The 23616-nt window shown below is 42.5% G+C and overlaps 1 protein-coding gene across 2 annotated transcripts in view; it reads right to left on the bottom strand.

The window, feature by feature from the left end:
- ULK4 (unc-51 like kinase 4) overlaps positions 1–23616 on the bottom strand; it is a 777293-nt gene that overhangs the window by 35422 nt on the left and 718255 nt on the right. For both annotated transcript variants that reach the window (XM_088463894.1, XM_088463889.1), the window contains exon 36: positions 4394–4482. In XM_088463894.1, coding sequence (XP_088320020.1) covers positions 4394–4482 — 89 coding nt within the window. The remainder of the gene's footprint in view (positions 1–4393; positions 4483–23616) is intronic.

Genomic DNA, 23616 nt, shown 5'->3' with positions numbered 1-23616 from the left:
TCACTCCCCTCATCACAGCCCCTCATATCCCCTCTTCACAGCCCCCATATCCCCCTCATCACAGCCCCTCTCACTCCCCCTGATCACAGTCCCCATATCCCCCTCATCAGAGCCCCTCATATCCCCTCATCATAGCCCCTCTCACTCCCCCTGATCACAGTCTCTTCCATCACAGCCCCCCACTCAGACTTACCTGCTGGCTCCATAATAGTCCTTAATAGCGGCAGCAGTAGAGGACTTGCAGCGCGGGACTGGTCTGGAAGCGACGTCGGCGGGCGCCCTCCTGAGTGCTGCCGCGAGCCTGCGCAGACAGCTATGTTACAGTGACACAGTCTGCCTGGAGGCCGCTTTGCATGTCACTGGCTGCGTCCGGGTCAGGGCGTCCTCCTCTAGGTGGCGCCTTACTCGGCTGCGTAACCAGCGTATATGTAAAACCGGCCCTGTGCATTCCAACATCAATATCACAAATTATACCTTGTTTTTTCAGAAGACAATGTATTTTCAGAAAATACCATTAGTCCTTTTACTCATTCTAAAGCATTAACATTTTTATTTTAACCCAAATGGCCAAAAGCAAATGTGATTTATATATATATATATATATATATATATCTATCTTATAAACATCAGAAAGAAATACTTTGTGGTTCGCCAATAATCTACATTTCCAAGATAGTAAAAAGCAGGATTCTATATGTGGGTTCTGACATAAAAACATCTGCACTTGAAATTCTAAAAATTTTTTTTAAATATTCGCTTTCTCGATAAACGCTTCCTATATGTAGGAAGAATATGGAAGCCCGATAAGGCCTCTTATTTTATAAACTAAACAACCTACCGCATTAAATGAGGATCACTATTTTTTATTTGACACAAGATGGGGTAGATCCCCCCATTCTGTGGGAAAATAACATTCTAATTTTCCATGAGCACCAAAGAAATTCAACCAGAGGAGTAGCATGGAAACATGGCACCCATAGAAAGTGCGTGTCATAGTGCTCCCCTCTACTGAACTGTGCCAGTGGGGTATGGCCAGCCTGTGGGGGAATACTGAAGTGAAGAGAAAAACAGCAAACAGTGGCAGTATGACGCTGGTCGTTGAGGTCCCATTGGGGGAATAGAATGCTTTGGTGAGGCACTATCTGACATTAAGTAGCTCCTTTGGCACTGCTTTATTTATAGCACCTAGGATCTGACTTTGCTCATTTGAATCATTGTTATTAGTCAGTAGAGGAGATTGTATTATATATTCTGATCATTTAACTTAAATTGACAGAATACATGTGCTAGAGTGAGATTCCACAGGGTGCACAGCCTATGACTTTCCCTATAGATTGTAAGCTTGCGAGCAGGGCCTTCCTACCTATATATCTGTCTGTTATTACACAGTTTTGTTCTATTAATGTTCCAATTGTAAAGCGCAACGGAATATGCTGCACTATATAAGAAACTGTTAATAAATACTGTAAATAATAAATGACTGCAATTACTGCCACAAGCAGCTATTACTGGAGTGGGAACACCTATGGGAAGCTCCCTTCTCAGCTATGCTCATACTTAGTAAATATACATTGCACCTATATTAATGTGAGTACTACTAACCATGTCATGTTCTTTCTACCACCATTATTATTATTTCAGGTCTCCTAATATTTTCCTTTCAAAAAGACCTTCAAATAACACTGTTTGGTCATGCCTGGGAACACCTCCATTACTTTAAATAGTAAAGCAGTGACTCTTTTTAAACTCATACCTTATAATTGAAGTTTAGGATTTTACCTCAGATGTGTAAATATTAAGTCCATTGAAGCACAATGAATGAATGAATGATTGAATGAAGAGAGAAGGATGGAGAGGATCAAAGAGGAGAGGGGAGAGGAAAGTCCCGATCAGAGAGGGGAGGTGACAGAGGCCAGTAAGAAAGGAGAAGGGAAGGACAAAGCCAAGCAGAGAGGGCCAGAGACAGAAGCCAAAAAGAAAAGTAGAGGGGAGGGGCAAAGAGTTTATCAGAGAGGGGTGGTGACAGAAGCCAATAAGAAAGGAGTGGACAGTGGCAAAGAGACAATCACAGGATAGAGAGGGGAGGGAATTAAAGAGGTGTTAAGTAAATGTAATCAATCTGATAGGAAAGAGGAGGTGACAGAAGATGATCACAGAGGAGGGAGGGCCGGTGATCTGGGTATCTTGAGGAACATGAAATGTAGAAACGGATCTCAGATCTGTAACTTATTTAGGATATAGAGCAAACAAACCAAGATAAAACTAACAGGTGGCCGTCATACAGTGCAGCACCCCATGAATTCCGGAACCCTATATGGCGCCCGGAGCCCATGCTCCACTGGAACCACCCTCGCTACACCCCTGAATTCAACGGTGCAGAGACAGCTGACCCATACTTGCCAACTCTCCCAGAAATAGTAGCAATCTCCCTGTCTCCCTGAAGAGTTCAGCAATCTCCCTAATTGCACCTTACCCCAATTATGAAGCTGCTATATTAAAAAAAACAGAGCTATATACGTTCAAATGGGATCATTGGTACAATTTCCCTGCATTGGTTATAAGGAACAATAGGGTCTATTTACTAAACCTTGTATGAAGATAAAGTGAATGGAGAGAATGTTCTAGCCAATCAGCTGCTAACTGCCATGTCACAGGCTGTGTTTGAAAAATGACAGGAGCTGATTGGCTGGTACCTTATCTCCATTCACTTTATCTCTATCCAAGGCTTAGTAATTAGACCCCATTGATCCCTATGGCTACATGCATTTTCTGATCAGTCTCAGTGTGTTTTCATCAACAGTAGATCTTGCTTTAGGACTCATTTACATTTGGATGTAAATCAGGTTTATTGCATTCCTCTCAGATGTAGCAGTACACGGCCACTTTACCGCTGCGCTCATAGGTGTTGCTTTCACAATCTCCCTGAAATGCTTTTTCAAAAGTAGGTAAGTGTGGTCTGACCCCTATAATCCTTTTAACGCTACTTTAGCCTGATACGGCAGTGCTAGTGCGCATGCGTCAACTTTGGCTCACACATGTGCAATTTCCGCCGGAAGTAGCCGGGCAGCGGCGAATGGATCTCTCTTTACAACGGGACACCATCTGAAGATGGTGAGGGTTTCCGCAGTAAAGCACCGAAAATATTGTAGGTCCCAGTGTATGGGGACAGCAGGACAGATCGGGGCTGAAGGGTTAGCAGGAGATATCCGATGATATCTCCTGCATTACCTTCATAATGAATGGCTCTGACAATTTATACAAAAGAAGGTGAGCATGTTAATGCTAAAAATTAAGTGATAATAAATATACCCTTAAAAGAACTAGTTTGCCAAGTACAACTAGATGGACTAAAATGCATCCCATTAAATACAGGGCTAGCCTTCAGAGCTATTGCAGAATAAAAATGATTGTGCTTCTCCCTCCACACAGAAATAAAGTCCACTAAAAGTCTGCATTCTCTACCACTTTATCTCAATTGAATAATCTCAGGGCCTGTTTCGACCCGCTCGCAAGCGAGTCGATGGCCGGGCAGTGCGCACGCCGCACGTGCACGAGCCCCGGAGCGAGTGAGAAATCACTCGCTCCGGTGCTCGCATCCAAAAGGGGCGGCTGTCGATGTTGATCGACAGCTCGCCCCGCTTGGTAGGCGGGTCGGGGGGGGGGGGGGCTGGCCAAATGGAGGCGTTTCCGAAGGTCTCTATTAGAACCGGAAGCTCACAGGGGCTTGTGGGAACGAGACCCTACCACAAGGGTCTCGTCGCAAGCCCGATGGTCGTGATGGTCGCGACCATCACCTGGCTGCTCGCAAAAGCTGTGGGTGGTCACCCACAGCTATGCGAGCGGCCAGGAGGCCGTTTAAAAAAAAAAAAAAAACGGCCGCCCTGATTCAGATCGAATGCTCGCTTTTTGCGAGCGGCTCTGAATCAGGCCCTCAGTCCACAAATTTGAACCTCATTTGAACCTCACTGCTCTGCAAAACAAGCCAGACCATTGTGCCCACTCTGTACTTTGTAAGGGGCTCCCTCGCTCAGTCAAATTCCTCCTACTATCAACTGATGCCAGCTACTGTTGTGCTTTGCAGAAAACCTAGGCACACAGCACCAAAGAGAATTCTGCACTGTGCTTTAGCCGTTTTATGTAAATGAGGCTTAATTATAATTAATAATATCACTATAATAATTGCTGAAATCTATATATATGTTGCTTTCTGCACTTTTATCCTATGACCAATCACACCCATATTCCATACATAGTATAGTAAACTTGAAATATTCTGAATTACTCACTGTGAAGTATCATTTGATATTGGTCAAATGAAACCAATTACCTGAAGGAGAATGTAAACAAAAAATCTTTGAGAGACGGAAATTCCTGTTTGCCTGAGGGGACTCACCTGGAATCCTGAGCAAGTCTTTCAAGAGTGTGTATAAGAAGATCTCCATCATTTTTCATACTTTCTAAATGCTTCTCGTTTGATGTTACCTGGAATGGAAAGAAACCAATATCAATTAACTCGCATTTGTTTTCTTTGCAGAAGGGAATTGTGGGAACAGTCAGGACATATAATGGTATAGAAAGACTGAATACAACTGGGGTCCATGGTTTGATAAATTAGTAATCATTAGTCTAGATGTAGAAATACTATACAGCTATCGATTTGCACTAACTAGGGGAGCCATGGGAAATCCAGTATGCACCAGGGACTATAGCCCGGGTGTATTAATGGGCTTTTGTGTGAGTACCCCACAGGCATGACCTAGGTTGGTCTCACTAACCAACTGCTGACTAATAAGGACCAGTTGAGGTTTTAATCACGTACAATAGCCAAAGGTCAGGTGTTGGCAGCACAAGTTTGTGAATGGTAAAAATGATCAGGAGATATATCAGTCATACTAAAGCTAGGTACAGATGTGTCCTCTTGCATCTCTGCTGCTTTTGCAGCAAATTGCGCCACACATGGCACGAGATGCGTACCAGCGAGCGGGTATGCGCACTGCTTTCGCACCTGCGACTCCATGGGATTGCATGGTGTGAACGCAGAGCGTGGATATTTCGGCTAAATCACAGTCCCGATATCTGTGCTAAACACTGTACAATTTAAATGAAATACCTGACGAATTTCACAGTGAATTTGCATATGCACGCCCACAAGGATGATGAAGTAATCAGAACGCAGCATAGGAGATATGGGCAGATTATTGAGAATGCACACACACACTGCACGATATCGGGAAATCGAGGCAGAGATTTTCGGTCTTGACCGACAGACTAGATAATGGAAGGAATGAGTTTCTGGATGTTTTCTAACCGTTTATCGATGAAACGCTGAATCGATCGTTCATACACACTATACAATATATGAGGCCGATTACCCGATTATTGGCAAATCGGCCCAATAATTCTATAGTGTGTAGCTAGCTAAAGTCAGAACAGGCCCAGTCAAAAGACAGAGGGTCTCATTCAGAACCGGTCGCAACCGGGTTGATGGATAGGCCCTGCGCATGTGCAGCGGCCGCACTGCGCGTGCGCAAGCCCCGGAGCGAGAGAGAAACTCTCTCGCTCCGGAGCTCACTGTTGATCTACAGCTCGGCCCGTTTTGTAGGCGGGGCGGGGGGGTGGTTTCACAAACGGAGGCGTTCCTTAAGGAACGCTTACCGTTTTGTGGGCGGCCGCACTGAAATCAGCAGTGATGTCACTGGGAGAGCTTCCTGCTCGATCAGAGCAGAAAGCTCCCTGGGGCTTGCGGCTGCCGAGACCCAACCTTAGGGTCTTGTCGCAAGCCCCGATGGTCTTGACCATCGCGACCATTACCCTGGTCGGTCGCTAAACTGTGGGTGGTAACCCACAGCTTAGCTAGCGACCAGGAGGCCGCACTTAAAAATAGAAGCGGCCGCCCTCATTCAGAACGAGTGCTCGCTTCTTGCGAGCGCCTCTGAATGAGGGCCAGAGACTCAGACATATATAACACAACAGACAGCACAAACACCAAAATGCTCAAGAGTTAAAGGAGACAAGGGACAACGGAAGGGGTAAGTAATTCAACTGAGTGACCCCCATACATTAGGTGGGAGGGGTCAGATCTGGGGACTGATTTTAAGTGATCATTCGGACATTCAAACATAAGGCATAATGTGAGCAGATATCGGGGTGATCCAGATTCTGTGCAAAATAAGTTTTAAAATGCCACATGGAAAAGTATATTTACACTCATATGCTCAAGGTACATCCAGCTCTATTTCAGCCCACAAGGATACCAGCTATGTTTACATTATCAGATATAATTACAATACCCACAATGATGTTGCGCTAATATTACCAAATTAAATGAATATTGAACCTTGGCATGGCAGAAAATAAACAACACCTTTCTATGAAAAAATTTATGAATTTTATATATATTAAAATGTTTTTTAAAAAATTACATCAACACATATTGCATATAACATCAGTAAATTAATGAGTTTTATTCAACAGATATCATAATGATTGCAGCAGTGGCCAAACCAACCTATAGTATATAAGGGATTCATTAGAAAAGGTGCTTATTTCCATTAAATGTATGTGTTATATACTTTGTATGAGCATTTTGCTATAATTGATTATACTATTTATTATAGCTTTATTATATGATGTCTGCAATATTACCATTTTTCTATTGCTGTCATTATTCTGCTTGCATATACATTTTATTGTACTTAATATATCTGGAAAACATCAATAAAAACATTTATAAAAAAGAAAGAAAAAGAAAAGATAGTTGCTAATATGCCAGTTCAAAAGTCTTTGTAATTAGTGCAGTGAGATTGGATGCAGTCTAAATGCCGACCATCGGCATCCCGACAGTCTAATCCCGGCAAGTGTCTAATGACCAGCGTCGAAATCCCGACCGCTGTCATTAGCCCTTCGCTGGGAGCCCGAAACCCGGCTTACCGACTAAAGGCAAGCCGGGTGCGGACTGCCGCGCGAGGGGAGGGGAGTGTTAGGTTAGCGGCTCCCGAGGGGGACTTAGGGTTAGGCACCCCCCTGGGAGGTTAGGCTTAGGTTAGGGGAAGGGGGTTTAGGGTTAAGCACCCCCGGGGGAGGTTAGGGTTAGGCACCCCTAAGGGAAGGTTAGGGTTGGGGGGGGGGAGGTTAGTAAATAGAAAAAATACTCACCTATACTTCACTGCTGGGCTTCCGCTGTCGGGATCTGAACCGCCATGCGGCCAGCGGTATATCATATTGATTCCAGTGAGATAGTTTGTAACAGTTCCTTACTGAACACACAAGATGCTCTGGTGTAAATTAACTAGTGGTATCCTGGCTTATCACATACACCTCCTCAAGTGTGCAGCAGTGGATGATATTCTGGGGTATATTTACCAAAGTGAGAGTTTTTAAAAGTGGATATGTTGCTAATAGCAACCAATGAGATTCTAGCTATTATCTTCTAGAAGGTGCTAGGTAAATGTTAAGTAGAATCTGATTGGCCACTATGGGTAACATTTTGTGCGTCGACATTCTAACAATGGGCCTGATTCAGACCCACTCGCGAGCGGCTGTCCGCACGCAAGTGGGTCGATGGACTGCACTGAGCATGCGCACGACGGAGGGAGCTCCGTCTTGCGCATGCACCAGACGTGACGAGCGAAGGACTTTCCTTTGCTCGTTGTGTCTGATCAAAGGGGGCGTGCTGTCGATGTTGATTGACAGCACGCCCCCTTTGGTGGGCGTGCCTCCCTGACGGGGGCGTTCCCAAGGGAACGCCTACCGTCAGAAGCCGGCTCACTGACATCACTAGTGATGTCAGTGGGAGTGATTTTGGCTCTGATAGAGCCAAAATCACTCCGGGCCTTGCGGTTGAAAACCTCAACCGCAGGCTCCGGCTCGCAGTGGCGATGGTCGCGATGGTCACGACCATCGCGGCCATCAAACTGCACGCTCGTATAGGCTGTGGGTGGTGACCCACAGCTATACGAGCATCCAGGAGGACGCTCCATAATTATGGAGGGCGGCCCTCATTCAGAGCGTGCGCTCTGCTCAGAGCGTCCGGCTCTGAATGAGGGCCTATATCCCATGTACACAATATAGGTCTGCTCCAACCTGAACCTGACCACTTTAACAATTGCAGTAACCTGGGCAGAATTAAAAGATTATATAATGGAGCGAATGTTAGTACCACTAGAAAGAAGTGTGAAAACTGGATCATCAAAATGTGAATCATTTATGAGCTTGGAAGTTATAAAACAATGCATACAATTATTGTAAATAAATATCAAAAGAAAAAATAGATACCTTAATTTTTGTGTAATTAAATGTATACTAGTGTAGCATGATTGAAGCAGAATACTGCATTGCCTCTTTCATAGGGTTAGCAGCCTCATATCTGTACAGATTAAATATCTATTAATTTCCCATGGCTAAAATTAAATATGGTCACATGGATGCCTGCTGTTTTGGGAACTTATTGCAATGTATTGCAGCACTGTATATATTTCTAGTTATTTGATTACTAAAATATTATAAAGAGTATGCATAGAAAGGTACAGTTATGATCATGTTATATGGTATAATGTTTATAATTGCAATGCAAAATTAATATTAGTGCCCTAGAATATCTTTCAAATGCATTTTGTACCTGTTAGGAGCACAGTAGTCCCTGACCAGTTTGGTGCCCTAGATTTTTTCATTTAAAAAAAAACTAGTGCTAAATGCACATTACACAGAGTTCTAATAAATATATCAAGGAACTAAACAAAACAGAGAAATAAATAAAAACTACTACGTTCACATGGACAAAACAGATAGATAACAAATTACTACCCACAGTTCACATGGTCACAAATTGATGCATCTTTCTTGTTACTGGTGCCTGGCTCTGATGTGGTCACACTGCTAGAAGTGGTCACATCTCAACATTTAGAAAGTAGAAATCGGGACAATCGATATCCCACCCCAACCCACACCCTTGATCAGATCAGGTATGGTATGTTTATCGGTTTTATAATTGCCTGCAGGAACAGAATAGCTCTATGACAATTGTGTGTCTGCCTAGTGCCTGGTTAAGGGAGAAGCTTTCTATGAACAACAATGGCATCTGGAGAGGATGTAAATCTTCATTTAATGTGTGAATAATTACAGAAGAAGGTAAGGGTCACTAACAAGGCATATGTGCATGCATGATCTGGCTAGCTGGTTCACGCATGTGCATTGGAACTGAAAACCTAATTTTGAGCTGTCAACTTGTTGGGAAAAATATATAAAAAAATGTACAAAGTACAACAATGGCCATGTGATACTATCTCCAGAAGAATACATTTTCATTTATTTGCCGTTGTGATTTAAACTACCAATATTCATCCTTAGACCGGCCAAAATAATTTTTCTGAGACAATTTTGAAACTTAATGTCTTTCCTACATTTGTCCCTTTATTCTCTTTTACAGTAATAAAGACTGATTCTTCTAAGCCGATGTTGGATTTTGTATTTCATGCTACTGAAATACTGTCGAAATAAATTACAGTTACAGTTTAAAACTCTTTGTAGAACTCCTAACCCCCCACGGAGCTATTGCAGCATGTGTAGTTAGGAAGTGTATACAAGTACATGATGGGCACTGAATTGTAGAAGAGATGATTATCATATTTTGTGGTTTTATCCTGTAAAAATAAAACTGTACTATAGGACTTACTAACCGCAGGTTGCTCATGTGCGTGGAAAGGATGGAAGGGAGGAATGTCCAGCCTACCAGAGAGGGATGAGCAGATACCTCTTCAGCCGCCATTGCCTATAAGCAAAACCAGAGCTGGATTAAGAGGGGGGGAGGCACAAGGAGGTAAGTGCCCCGGGCCCCCTGTCTCTCAGGAGATCCGCCAGCATTTGATTGCAGTTGCAGGGCAGTAGAGCACTGCAATCTGTAAAAATTGAAAAGGAGAGTGATGGTGGAGGTGGAGGCCGGGCAGGGGGACAGGGCTACATTCCACAGTAAAGTCAGGGGGGCCAGCAGAATGGATGTCAGAGAGGGCGGAGGAGTAATTGCAGATAGTGTAACAAAGTGTAAGGTAAGTGGGAGGGGGGTCACATTATATTGTCTATCTGTATGTATACATACTGTCTATGTCAATAAGTGTGTGACTGTGATGACAGTATGTATGTGAGTTTGTATGTGTGTGACTAATTATGTATGTGTGGCTATGTGTACAACAGTACATAAAGTATGTAAGTGTATATGTGTAAGACTATATATGTATGTGTGTGACTGTGTGTGTGTATACACAGTGTGTGTGACTATATACTCTATGTATGTGTATATGTGTGGGTCAGGGTGCCGACGCTTACATTGCCGGCACCAGAATACCGACGCCGGTCAGAATCCCGGCTCCTGAAGGTAAGTAACGGGGTGGGTTAGGTCTAGGCACTAGGGGGGAGGGTTAGGTTTAGGGTGCGGCGTGGAGGTTAGGTTCAGGCCAGGGGCGTATCTATAATGGGTGCAGGGTGTGCAGGGCACACGGGCCCCTGGATCCAGGAGGGCCCTGCAACGCACACCTTGCACCTATAGTATTACGTACCTCTCTGGAGTCCCACGTCGGTGCGGGGGGTCCGGCGCTGTAAAAACGACTGGAAAATGGCCGCCGTGGCCATTTTCCCGTCGTTTGCGCATGCTCAGTACAGGAAAAATGGCCGCCGTGGCCATTTTCCCGGAGACCTGCACATACTCTATAGACTTTGGGCGCACTCTAGTGCCCAGAGTCTATAACTCCGGCGCTGGCCGCGTACAGCTCAGTGCGCTGCCGGCCAAAGAGGAGGGGGACCGTGTCAGAGACTGCACACGGGCCCCTTCTTCTCTAGAAACGTCCCTGGTTCAGGCACTAGGGGGGAGGGTTAGGCACCAAAGAGGGAGGGTTAGAGGGAGAGTGGGAGGGTTAGCATGTCGGTATGTTAACTCTTTCGGGATCTCGGCATCGGGATTCTGCCCACCAGGATCCCGACTGTTGGTATTTCATACCGATTCCTATGTGTGGCTATGTGTACAATAGTATGTATTTAAGTATATATGTGTGTGACTATATATGTATATGTGTGGCTATGTGTACAATAGTGTGTATGTTAGTATATATGTGTGGCAATATATGTATATGTGTGTCTATGTGTACAATAGTATGTATGTAAGTGTATATGTATATGTGTGTGACTATATATGTATGTGTGGCTATGTGTATAATAATTAGAGATGTGCGCCGACCCCGTGTTTTGGTTTTGGATCTCCCCTGGTTTTGCATCGGAATCTCTTTTGGGATTTTTTTCCTTTGTGTTTTGTTTTTCGGTTTTGGATCTGTATGTTTTCCAAAAAATTATATAAACAGCTAAAACCACATAATTTGGGCCTGTTTTTGTTCCTATAGTATTATTAACCTTAAGAACAATCATTTTCAGGCATTTCTAGGCATTTTTAACCACCTCACAGCTCACAATATTGATTTCACAATATTTTACCAATATAGGTCAAAGGCTGCAGCGAGCTGGCTGGCTAAAGTAAGCAACAGAGCAGTGGCACAAACGCACGGCAGTTTAAAAAAATATAGGACATCTATGAAACATTGCCACACACTAGTGGCAGACTGGATGGCAGTTTAATAAACTATAATAATGTCAGTCGGCAATGCCCCAAATTGTGCCACATGTAAAGGAAAGAGGTGCAAGATGGAATTGTCCCTCCCACCCACTCTTATGTGGGATATTAAAAAGGACATGCACAGTTTAACAAACCAAGCACTTTAGCCACTAGGACTGACACTTTCGTGGCTGAACTCCTTGGTTTGTTTGGGCCCCCACAAAACAATTTTTGGAAGGACTACCTTCAATTATGAGTAGTGAGTACAGCATATGACAGAGATAATACTGCTTTGGTGGCAAGAAGGGCTGCATAAGAGACTGTTGGTAGCACACTATGATAAGTGGCTGGGTATGCATACCTCCCAACTGTCCCCCGCCCGTGGGCTGCAGTGTCCCGTGGTGGGGGGGTGGAGTTGGGGAGAGCACAGATGCCGTGCACATGCGCAGGAGAGTTGTGCAGGAGAACAGATGCCGTCCACATGCGCACAGCATCTGTTCACTCATGTAGGGAGAGCCAGGGGGCTGCCCAGCATCTCGGAGAGTGCTGGGCACGCCCCCAAAGCGACGAAAACGGGAGAAGCTGCGAGGCTCCGCCCCGTTTTCAACTGACTCTGCCCCTTTTGTAAGCCACACCCCCTTTCGGTGCGTTTTTCAAATGTTGGGAGGTATGGGACTAAATGAAACAGACAATAAATGGCTTATGCATTACATTTTCTGCAGATACAGAAGGGTCACACTGACCTCTGCCTCTGCAGCTGCATATACTGTATGACAAGCGACGAGTTCACTGTGATCTGATAATATTCTTTCTGTACTTTTTTTTAAGACACGCTAACACTACTATGGCAAAGACATTTTTAAGGCAGGTACACTGCTAGTGCTCAACTAAAAGCAGTAATAGTCGCAAAACTGCTGTGCTGTGTGAACTAGGCATTTCGTAAATAACTAAATATATATATATATATATATATATATATATATATACACAAACACACACACAAGGTTATTTTTTTTAGAAAACCCTAATTTCTCCAGTTGTTATTATTGAAATTTAAGTATTCTTCATGTGCTCTGAAATTAAAGCAAATAAACAAATGAAGATAAATAAAAAATCATAGAATCATTTTGTTTAACAGCATTTTCTACAATGGAAATCAAATATTGTTCGGGAAGTTCCTTCCAAAGCTATCTCAGAAGTTCCCACAATTGTGTTGCACTTGAAGGTTGCTTTGCTTTCACATTGTCCAGATCATCCCAAACCAGCTCAATGGGATGTAAGTCTGGAGACAGTGCTGGCCATTCTAGTATTTGAAGCCTAACATCTTGTTCTTTTCCTCAAAGATAGTTCTGACACAGCCTGGACGTACAGTATGTTTTAGGTGTCACAGATTTACTGAATAAGTGTCAGCTTATAAAGGCTAGGTGATGAATCAAAATTTGAAATCTTTGGTTTATTGGACAATTAACTTTTTTCCAGTCTTCAGTATTCCACTGGCCGTGCTTCATGGCCCAGGTAAGTATCTTTTCCATTGCTGCAGAATAGCTGTGAATTCTAAACCCAAATACTTGTTCAATGATAAAGGCCTTTAATAATTTACATTATTGTTCAGTTTTTGCTAACCTAAACTAGTTTTGTTATCCTCTAGTTGTTTACTGCTTACCTTTGTGTCATTTCTGATTACTCATTGGACATCAATTGCTTAAATCTCTATTAAAAATGGAAAAATGGGGATGTTCTTTTGACCAGTAGTATATTATATATAATAGCTCCCCAATGGCCATTGTGTACTTGTAAACTTTCACTGCTACTAATTAGGGTGAAAGTAGTAGTTGCAGGGCTTGCAGGACAGCTGCTTTTCGAAGCAGCTGTACTCACACAGAAGTAATACTATATTGTTCCAGAAGAACTGGATCTGCCGCCGCGGTGAGTCAGATCCTTCAATTGCATGGGCCAATCACAGTTAGTAATGAATACGCCCCTAATAGCTCAGTAGTTTTCACTTTAGTCTGAAGGCATTCAAATATATTTTCAAACATTTCACAAACATGTGACAGATCATTAAGTTTCATATTATTTTCATATAATATTCAGGGGTCAATCCAATTACCTGCGAATACATCACAGGTGCAAATTAATGCGGTAACAGCTGCACTTTTACGGCAGCCTGCACTCGTTCAAAATTGCTCGCAGCCCCATAGCCGGCCGTCAGGGGTGCGAGATACGGTGCCGTTACTGGCATTTTAACGCTGTGGCAATGGCAACTCGCACCCTTCACGTTTAATTGGATTGCCTACTCAGATTGAAGTAAACTTAACTTAAGGTGGGTACACACTAGGAGAACGGATTGGTCGTCCAGTGTTTGGGAACAAATGGCTGATTGTAATTTGCAACCATGCATTACCAGATTATGGCCCATATTCAATTAGGGAGCGAAAAGTCCATGCTGGACATTGGAGCTTTTCTGGGGATAAAGTATCGGGCGCGTGTACGCTTTATCTCTGTATTCAATTTAAAATGAGCGAAAAGGAAACCTGGCGAACTGGGATCTACAAAAAAAAACGTGAATTTTCGGGAAATAATTGTAGGACCCCACTAAATGTCCAGACATGGGGGATCACTATGGGTACCCCCGTTTTTGCCTGCAGAAGAAAGTAGGGTTTCTAAATAGCTGCGGCAGGTGTTTTTTTCCCGACATTGAAGAAGTGATGCAGAAGAGCACTAAGGTTTTTTTTTTTCGTTTTTTTACGTGGTCCCATCAAATTTGGGGTACATGAAAATGGGTACTAGCATATTTTTAAGTCCCTAAAGTAATTTTTTTTAAAATTCTGCAATAATGCACCTACCGCTAAAAGCCTATTCTAGAAAAAACCTGCCGCATACTTACAGAATACCCCTGAACCTATTTCCCTATTTTTAAACACTGTTTCCCCCTTTTTTTTTTTTACCCAAAATTTTTTAATCTTTTTTGGGGTGTCCCTATTTTTTTTTTTGACACAGTTGATTTTTAAATGACATTCCCAGGGGTGCAGGCTATTTTTTTTAAGCCTGCACCCCTAAACCCCAATTCTGCACTTTTTTTCGCCATGTAAAACTTTGTGAAAAGTTATCCCCGTTTTTTTCAAAGAATTTCCGAACCTGCGAAAAGTCTTTGAAATTGAATACGGGAATAATTGAAATAGGCAAAAATGATTTCAACTTTTTGCAACCTAATTAAATTCCCCCCTTTCTGTCCAACCAGCCGACTAGATGGAGGAAAGTTAGTCTGGTGTATGGCCAGCTTTACAGTGCATGTTTGCAAGGTATCCTCAGAAATAATTAGTACCACCTGTACTGTAGATCTATTGTGTTAGTTAATTGACACACCTGTGCGCCAGCTAGATCTGGAAAACATGCACTGTTAGGGTTCCATAAGGACGGTTTGAGAAACACTGGTCTAGGGAGTCTGTACTACAGTGCTCACACAGGGTGGTGGTTTCACACAACAAATACAAATTTATTTTTGAAGTGCGGCAAGACTAAGAGCTAGGGTTTTGGAAGTGTGAAGGAATTAAAGGCTGAAGATAATATTTAAGTAGTATAGTGCAGGGTCGTAACTAAGCTAGTGCGGCCGCAAAGAGCGCAGGATGCCCTGGAGGCAGAACTCGCTGCTGCCACTGCAATCTCCATTAGCCGGGCACCCGCTGCGATGTTGTTACTAGCAGTATGTCAGTCTCGTTCCCTGGCTCTGATTCTGTATGCCGCGCTCTGGCTGGCTGGCACTTTCGGGTACCGTTAGCTGGGAGATGATCCATCTCCCAGGAGCCCTGCAGTTACCTTGGACAAAGGAAAACCCACCAAAGAGACCAGCTTCAACTGGACCGCAATCAGCAGCAGTGGCAAACGCAGGATTTCTAGAGGGGGGTTTCCAAATGCCTGATTTTAGAGCGAGTGTGGCCAGTCCATGAAGAGAGTAGAATTAGCACTTAACCAGCTTTAATATGCATCATACAAAGTGTATTGTGTGTCATAATTCCAGCATATACAGGACCAGCGATCACAGTAAGCCATTAGATGCGGCAGTAGGGCCATCCTGCCTGAGCTGAATGTTTTTATTTTAGATGTGGGCACTATTCCAGAGTATTAAAGCAAGTCCGGGGGTCTGGGAACAGCAGAAGAACCTACCACTGTCCTGGACATATATGTACATAATGGGCTCTATAGCAGCACATCCCTAACAGTGCATGGTATCTATGGTAACTATGGTATCCTAAAAAGAATTTGCGCTTAGTAATCTTTTTTTCTGTCAATGGACTATTAGTGTTTATTCTGCTGCTACAATAACTGGGCTGCCAGTATATTATTTCCACCACTACAGGGGTTCAACAACTGTTATCTGTATTTACATCAATACCTAACAGGCTGTTATAGAAGTATTTGCAGATATCTGGACTTGTTTTACACCCTGCAAGTCAGGTTGGGGAATTTAGTGAACACCAGATTCTGCAGCTTCTTGGTACAATTTCTACTTATTGCTTTATGAATATAAAGATTATTTGACCCCTTTTTTAACTCCTTTTAGTTCACACAGGAGTATTTGTATTGGTTTTACCATGTGTAATATTTTTTTACCGTTTACTGTGCTCTTATATAATAATTGCACATTTGTTTGAATATATATTTTAAAACTAAACCTATTGGTTATTTTAACGATCCATATTGCTTCTTATTATCCACTACTCCCTCTTTGTTTGTTTTTTCAAATTAGTTTTGTCCCTACTTTTACCTACCTCCTTTCCCCTACCAAGGGACATTGCGGCAAAGATAGACTTCTTATTACATCTATTTGTTATTGGCAATCAATAGGATATAGGATATTGTCAATCCCTATGGCAGCAATCTACCCTTTGTTTGCATAGATAGATACATTTATTTTAATGTGCATCATGAAAGGTCAGTCAAGTGTTCTATTTTTTTACCTGTGTGTGTGTGTTTTTGGTGTTCTCACAGAGTCGCAGTACAGATTTAGACGTACGCGGAAAAAAGTGTATTAGTGTGTTGGGTGTTCCTGGGAGGTTATAGCGGGTGGATAATCAGACGCAGATGTAACGTAGTATTGGTGTGTTAGGTATGTATGTGCTCTGGCACAATGTCCAACATCTCAATCAATCTTATGTTATTATGCATTTTTGATTCGAGATTATCGACAAGAAGGCATCAGAGGGTATAAAATTGAATACGTTTGGACATAAAAGTAGAAGGCAATACTTAAATTAATAAAGAGAGGCAAATAATCCATACATTTTAGAACATGGTAAACCTCTAAAGTAGGACATTCAGACAATGAGCAAGGCAGATAAATGCAAACTGACACTTTACACAACACACACTATGCATAATATCTTGGCAATATCCACAAGCATTTTGGAATATCTATGGGCCATCTAGATAAAGGTTACACGAGAGAGATGTGGCAAACATTGATTATGGTTTTGCTTTGCCCAGAGGGACTAGTTGGCCTTTGTTTGCATGTAAATGAAGCACTGATCGCTGATTAATGCTGTATGTGATAGAAGATCTTACAGTGAATCTTCTGGTTTATTCAGAGGAAAATGCCAAATGGCACATTCCATCTTCCTTAGTATCTATTTCTGCCACCGACCTTTAACAAAAGATAGAATATTTTTTCTAGTTCCTGTAAGAACAGAACTTTGCACACTATTTATTTTTACCATTTTTATAGGTCATCAAATACTTTAATATACAACATGCTACTTTATCTGTAACATGGTGCAAAGTGTAAAGAAGATCTGCATCAGTGACTAATGACACATAATCTCATTTGTTTTTAAGACAAATTATAACATTTAAGTTATGTAATATGTATTAGGTGCCAAAAGACAAAGTAAAAGATATCACAAAAGAGCACACCATGAAAGCAGAGCACAAGGAGGCAGACAAATGTCACAGTAAAACAAATACTGTATACCAAGGCATATTTGCCAACTTTTAAATTGTTCCTGGTGGGGAAATGAAGCAGATTGCTGTGGGTGGCGATGTGTGCTTGCATTAGGCCCTGCTCCCTCATGGCATTAGGAAGATGGGTGTGGGGCCAAGTTGCAGCGATTATCTGAGAATTGTGCCATCGCACCCCTATCTCACCCATTTCATTAGGAAGTGGGTGGTATGCGGGAGCACGACCTACTATTCCAGGAGTCTGTGGGACCCGGTTGTTCCAGAAGAGCAGTCAGGTATAACCAAAATGATTGTATTTTTAAATTAATCAAAAGACAGAGGTGGGAGGAGGGTGCCAAAACAGCTACTGATTGATATAGTTGTATTCAAAAATTATATATCCATTAAGTGATACAAGTATATTAGTAAGTGTAATTGTTGTTAAAACTAACAATGGCACATGTACTACTTAGAGCTCTAATCTATCCTTTATATTTATTTGTGTCCGCAGAGCAGTTTTTGATTGTATAAAGGAACTGCATTATACAACTGTGCCTGGATAATATAAAAGTATTGCTAAAAACACAGAAAGCAGACAGAAATGTAAACCACAGTTAAGGGAAACAGAGCAGTTACCAACCAATATATAAAATATGTCTGATGGTGGAAAACACCGTCTATGATTTGAACATCAGAGCTGTACTTTGCAGTCTCCTCTGAGTAAGATGTCTGCCCCACTCTGGTGCAGGAGAGGATAACTATAGAGGGAATAATAAATGCCAAGGGGATAATGATTACAGCAGGGATAATGCTACATGGGAATGATGATGGAAAAAGAATGATAAGGTTGGGTATAATGGTTGGGTACGGGAGACCAGCAGTCAGCATGTCGGCCATCCAAAGACCGACAGCGCCATCCTGATGCACAGAATCCTGACAGGAGCTGAGTAAGTATTCTAACCCTCCCCCCTTCACACTCTAACCCTCCTTTCCTACATCCTATCCCCCCCCCCCCCGCACCCTAACCCTGCCCGTTAGTGCCTAAACCTAACCCTCCCTCATTAGTGCCTAAACCTAACCCCCTCTGTCCTCAGTCTAACCCTAACCTCCCCCCTCCAGCAGCCTAACCCTAACCTCCCCCCTCCCGCAGCCTAACCCTAACCTCCCCCCTCCCGCAGCCTAACCCTAACCTCCCCCCTCCCGCAGCCTAACCCTAACCTCCCCCCTCCCGCAGCCTAACCCTAACTTCCCCCCTCCCGCAGCCTAACCCTAACCTCCCCCCTCCCGCAGCCTAACCCTAACCTTCCCCCTCCAGCAGCCTACCCCTAACCTCACCCCTCCAGCAGCCTAACCCTAACCTCCCCCCTCCAGCAGCCTAACCCTAACCTCCCCTCTCCAGCAGCCTAACCCTATCGGAATTTTGACTGCCAGCATCCTGTGCAGCGGTAAATGGACTACATCCCGGATAAGGAGAGAATTTAAGAAAAGGGGTACTTATATGGGGCAATGAAAGAAAGATCGATTACTATAGGTAGAAATATTAAAGTGCAAAATATTGAAAGGACACAATAAGGGGGTGGTAACAGGTGATAAAGGAAGTGGGGTGATTGCAGATTAAAGCCTTGATAAAAGAAGGAAGCTGCTAATTACAGAGGCATAAAACAGAGAGGAGATGAAAAAACTTGAAGGTGAGAGAGAAAAAGAATAATACCAAAACCACAGATTAATGCTTTCAGTTCCATTACTTAAATTACTAAGGGGGATAACCAATTAACCGCAATAAAGATACGTTTTCTCCGGAGAAAACTTTTCGGGCCCATTGCACAAATTTGCCGCTTATCGCATGTATGCGCGCTCCTGTTTATCGTGCAATCCTATTGCAAAACCAGTGATAACACATTCGCACAATAATTCTTGCAGGGATGACAGGCGAAAAGTACAAGTGAAAATGAGGAAATCAGCCTGTACCCCCAAAAAAGGTAAACTGGTTATATTAGGGGTACATATAAATGGGGGTAAGTATAGTTTTGAGTCATTTTAGGGCACTTTTTAAAAATGTTAAAAATACACCTGCCACTGACTCCTGCAATGTTTAAAAAACCTGCCCCATCCATACAGCCCCCCAAATACCTAACCCACTACTCTGAACCCATTTTCCTACACTTTTAACTTTTTCAACCCAAAAATTACGTCATTATAGGCCCAAATAAACAGGGCAATGTCCCAGGGGTTCTGCATCAGTGAAAACTTTTCTCCGAAAAACAGGTTATCACGGCTAATTGGATACACCCCAAAGTAGTATAAAAATGGTGTTAAACTAATTCTCTTAGGTAAGCCGCAAAGAAATCACTAATCTCTAAAGCTTATTGCCATCCCTATAGACCACTATGGGGACAGCTGCCTTAATCAGTCTAACAAGCTGAGAAAAGCATAGACCGCTCTGGAGCTAATCACTACGCACATACATAGCTATTAGATACTCATGTCCATATCACGTTAAGCCTTCGCCAACAGCTTTAGACTGTTGGTAACAAAGAGAAGATCCTCACTGAGGAGATGGGTTTTTAACAGGGCCCTGTAGCAGCGATGAGGCTAAAATGATGCAAATTGCATTGTTTTAGCCATGCCCCTCCCCACTGACCCACGATTCATGACATTTTGCCCTGATGGGGACTAAGGACCTCAATTCAGAGTCTCTCGCTAGATGCGATCGCTCGCCCCCAGCATATGCAAATTTGTCAAAGTGACGCCAGGGGAAGCGATCGCTCGCCAAGGCTTAAATACGTCCATCATGTTTTAGCGAGCGGCCAGCGTACGCCCAATCGCACAGGCAGAGCCGTCCACCAGCACATGTCATCTCCAGGAAGTGTATTAAAACATTGGTACATCGAGGACAATCAGAAGCGATCGCAGCGCTTGTGGTTGCCTTACCCTACTGCAAGCACTGCGAGGACTTCAGTGTAAAAAACAAGCATGTGACGTGTACTATGACGCTGCTTGTTAATTATGCACGCCTCTAAAACGGCGTTGAAACACTCAGGCATGCCTGCGTTTGCACCTCCACTCCCCCGTTATTAGTGTCCTGCCCGTTACCACCCACAAACGGCCTCTCCTGTCACTCATTTCACTGGGCTGTCTTTGCTGGGCGAGCAAGCGGCCTGCGATCGCACAGGGTAGTTCGCACACGCGCAGAACGAAGCGTGCGCATGTGCATACACAAACCATCGGACCGCTTGCAAGCGCACAGCGCTAGCGAGAGACTCTGAATGAGGTCCTTATTGTCCCCTAAGTGGTCAGCTGTATCTCCTCTCCTGGCTTCCCCCAGAAAGAAGAAAGGGAAAGTAGGCAAGTACGATTTTTGCACAGCAATTTGGGTTTGTCTTTGGACATGCCCTTCTCTAATCTAAATCTCTCTGCACATTTATATCTGGGGCACCTGCAGTGCAACATGGTTTTACTAAGGTGCACAGTTACTTGCTCATTTTTGCTTTACTCCCACCTCAGAATCAGACACTTAATAGCCAGCCAGCAATGCTCAGGGTTGTAACAGGGCACATCCGTGGGAGACTGGACACGCTGCCGAGCACCTCTCCAGATTGCAGGGTATCCTCCCAGGGTGCCATTAGGACAACGATGGTGTCGCTTCCACAGCCTTGTACCTTGGATGGCCACACTGGCAGCACATTGCTTCCTACAGACCTGACAATGCTCCTTACAGTGACTGTAGGAGAAAATTCTCAGTGACCAGAGCTTTGTCTATGCCACTGTAGCAATAATGATTTACTTTTGTAACGGTCTGGTTTTTTAGATGAATAACTTAATACTGTAAATGATATCTTTACTACATGGCAAATAACAGCATTACTTGACTAGAGTACTCATAATTATTGTCTATCAGGGAAAGAAAAAAAAATCTTATGTTAAATGCTTTTTCCATCCAAATCCTTTGAGGATAGAAAAAAAAATGGTGGAAAAAAACCCAAAACAATTCACATGAGCCGAGGATTTAACAATTTCCTTTCAAAACATACAACGGAAGGAAAGCTATTACTGATCTTCATTTAAATTACTTTCTACCCAGTCATAATAACCAACATATCCTGTATTTAGTTATAGGTAAGGACTTAGGGCCTTATTCAGCCTTGGGAATAGAGTAAGATGTAAGAAGTAAATGGGCATTTTGGTAAAACCATGCTGCACTGCAGGTGAGGCAGATTTAGATTTGGGAGGGGTGTGTCCAAAATGTTTAATTGCAGTGTAAAAACAGTAGATGGGTGTACCTGGGTCCCACTGGTTTCTGCCAGTTCTGAGCCGAAGGGCTGGAGATCGGTACAATAATGAGTGTCTGCAGGCAACAGTGAAGCATGGAGGAGGTTCCTTGCAAGTTTGGGGCTGCATTTCACCAAATGGAGTTGGGGATTTGGTCAGGCTTAATCGGTATCCTCAGTGCTGAGAAATACAGGCAGGTAATAATCCATCGTGCAGTACCATCAGGGAGGCATCTGATTCAAATTTTTCCAAATTTATTCTGCAGCAGGACAATGAACCCAAACACACAGCCAATGTCATTAAGAACTATCTTCAGCGTAAAGAAGAACAAGGAGTCCTAGAAGTGATGATATGGCTCCCACAGAGCCCTGATCACAACATCATCAAGTCTGTCTGGGATTACACGAAGAGACAGAAGGATTTGAGCAAGCCTACATCCACAGAAGATCTGTGGGTAGTTCTCCAAGATATTTGGAAAAACCTCACTGCCGAGATCCTTCAAAAACTGTGTGCAAGTGTACCTAGAAGAATTGATGCTGTTTTGATGGCAAATGGTGGTTACACCAAATATTGATTTGATTTAGATTTCCCTTCTGTTCATTCACTTTGTTAATTGATAAAATATATATATACTGGTTGAGTCTCCCATATCCAAATATTTTTTTTTAGCATGGCTGAGATAGTGAAACCTTTGCTTTTTGATGGTTCAATGTACACAAACTTTGTTTAAGGTACAAAATAATTAAAAACATTGTATAAACTTCAGGCTGTGTGTATAAGGTGTATATAAAAGATAAATTAATTTCATGTATGTACACAAGATGCACAAAATTATTAAAAATATTGTATAAAATCACCTTCAGGCTGTGTGTATAAGGTGTTTATGAAAGATAAATGAATTTCATGTATGTACACAAGCTATGTTTGATGCACAAAATTATTAAAAATATTCTATAATATTACCTTCAGGCTGTGTGTATAAGGTGTACAGTATATAAAACATAAAAGCATTCTGTGTTTAGATTTGGGTCCCATTCCCAAGATATTTCATTATAGTAAGCAAATATTCCAAAATATGGAAAATACGATATCCAAAGTACCCCTGGTCCCAAGTATTTTGGATATGGGAGACTCAACCTGTATCTAAATATATATACTGTAAATATATTTTGTATAATTTTTCTTTAATTGCATTGCAGTTTGGCATCGGAAAAAGTTTAAAAAGTATGAATTTATCAGTGCAATCATGACAAATTTGGATTCAGTTCTATATTATTTTCAGTTTGTTTTGTGTTTTTTACAAAAATGCTGAATAATAGGTGCAGAAAAAAATGCAAAAAAGTGTGGCCATTTCTATGTATGCGGCACACAATAACAATAGACAACAAAGAAGAGTTCTCATGTGTGTGGGCAATTATGTTTGTGGCATTGGAATTACCATCAAATTGAATGTCCCTAGTGTTATTATTGCAACTACTCTAATCAAGAGAAAAAAAAATAATCGTGAAAAAAGCCCATATCCTAACTGCTGAACTACAGATTGCATCTCAATGATACCACTTACAAGGCTCTTTCATTCTGAGCCCTTGGTTGCCAAAGAAACGTACTATAACAAGACACAAAGCATCCAGGGCTCCATTGAACAAATATGCAGATATTTTCATGCTCACCAATCCTGTGTATAAAGTATATATATATATATATATATATATATATATATATATATATATATGATTTCATGTTTACAAAGTACATATACATTACTATAAGTGAGGATGGTGTTATAAGGAAATGGTATAAAATGATTAAGCTAACAGAAAAAA

Source organism: Taudactylus pleione, unplaced genomic scaffold (assembly GCF_031769625.1).
Source record: "Taudactylus pleione unplaced genomic scaffold, aTauple2 ptg000053l, whole genome shotgun sequence".
In the NCBI taxonomy this organism is placed as follows: domain Eukaryota; kingdom Metazoa; phylum Chordata; class Amphibia; order Anura; family Myobatrachidae; genus Taudactylus; species Taudactylus pleione.
Note: the sequence above shows the minus strand (reverse complement) of the source record. Positions and strands in the feature narration are given on the sequence as shown.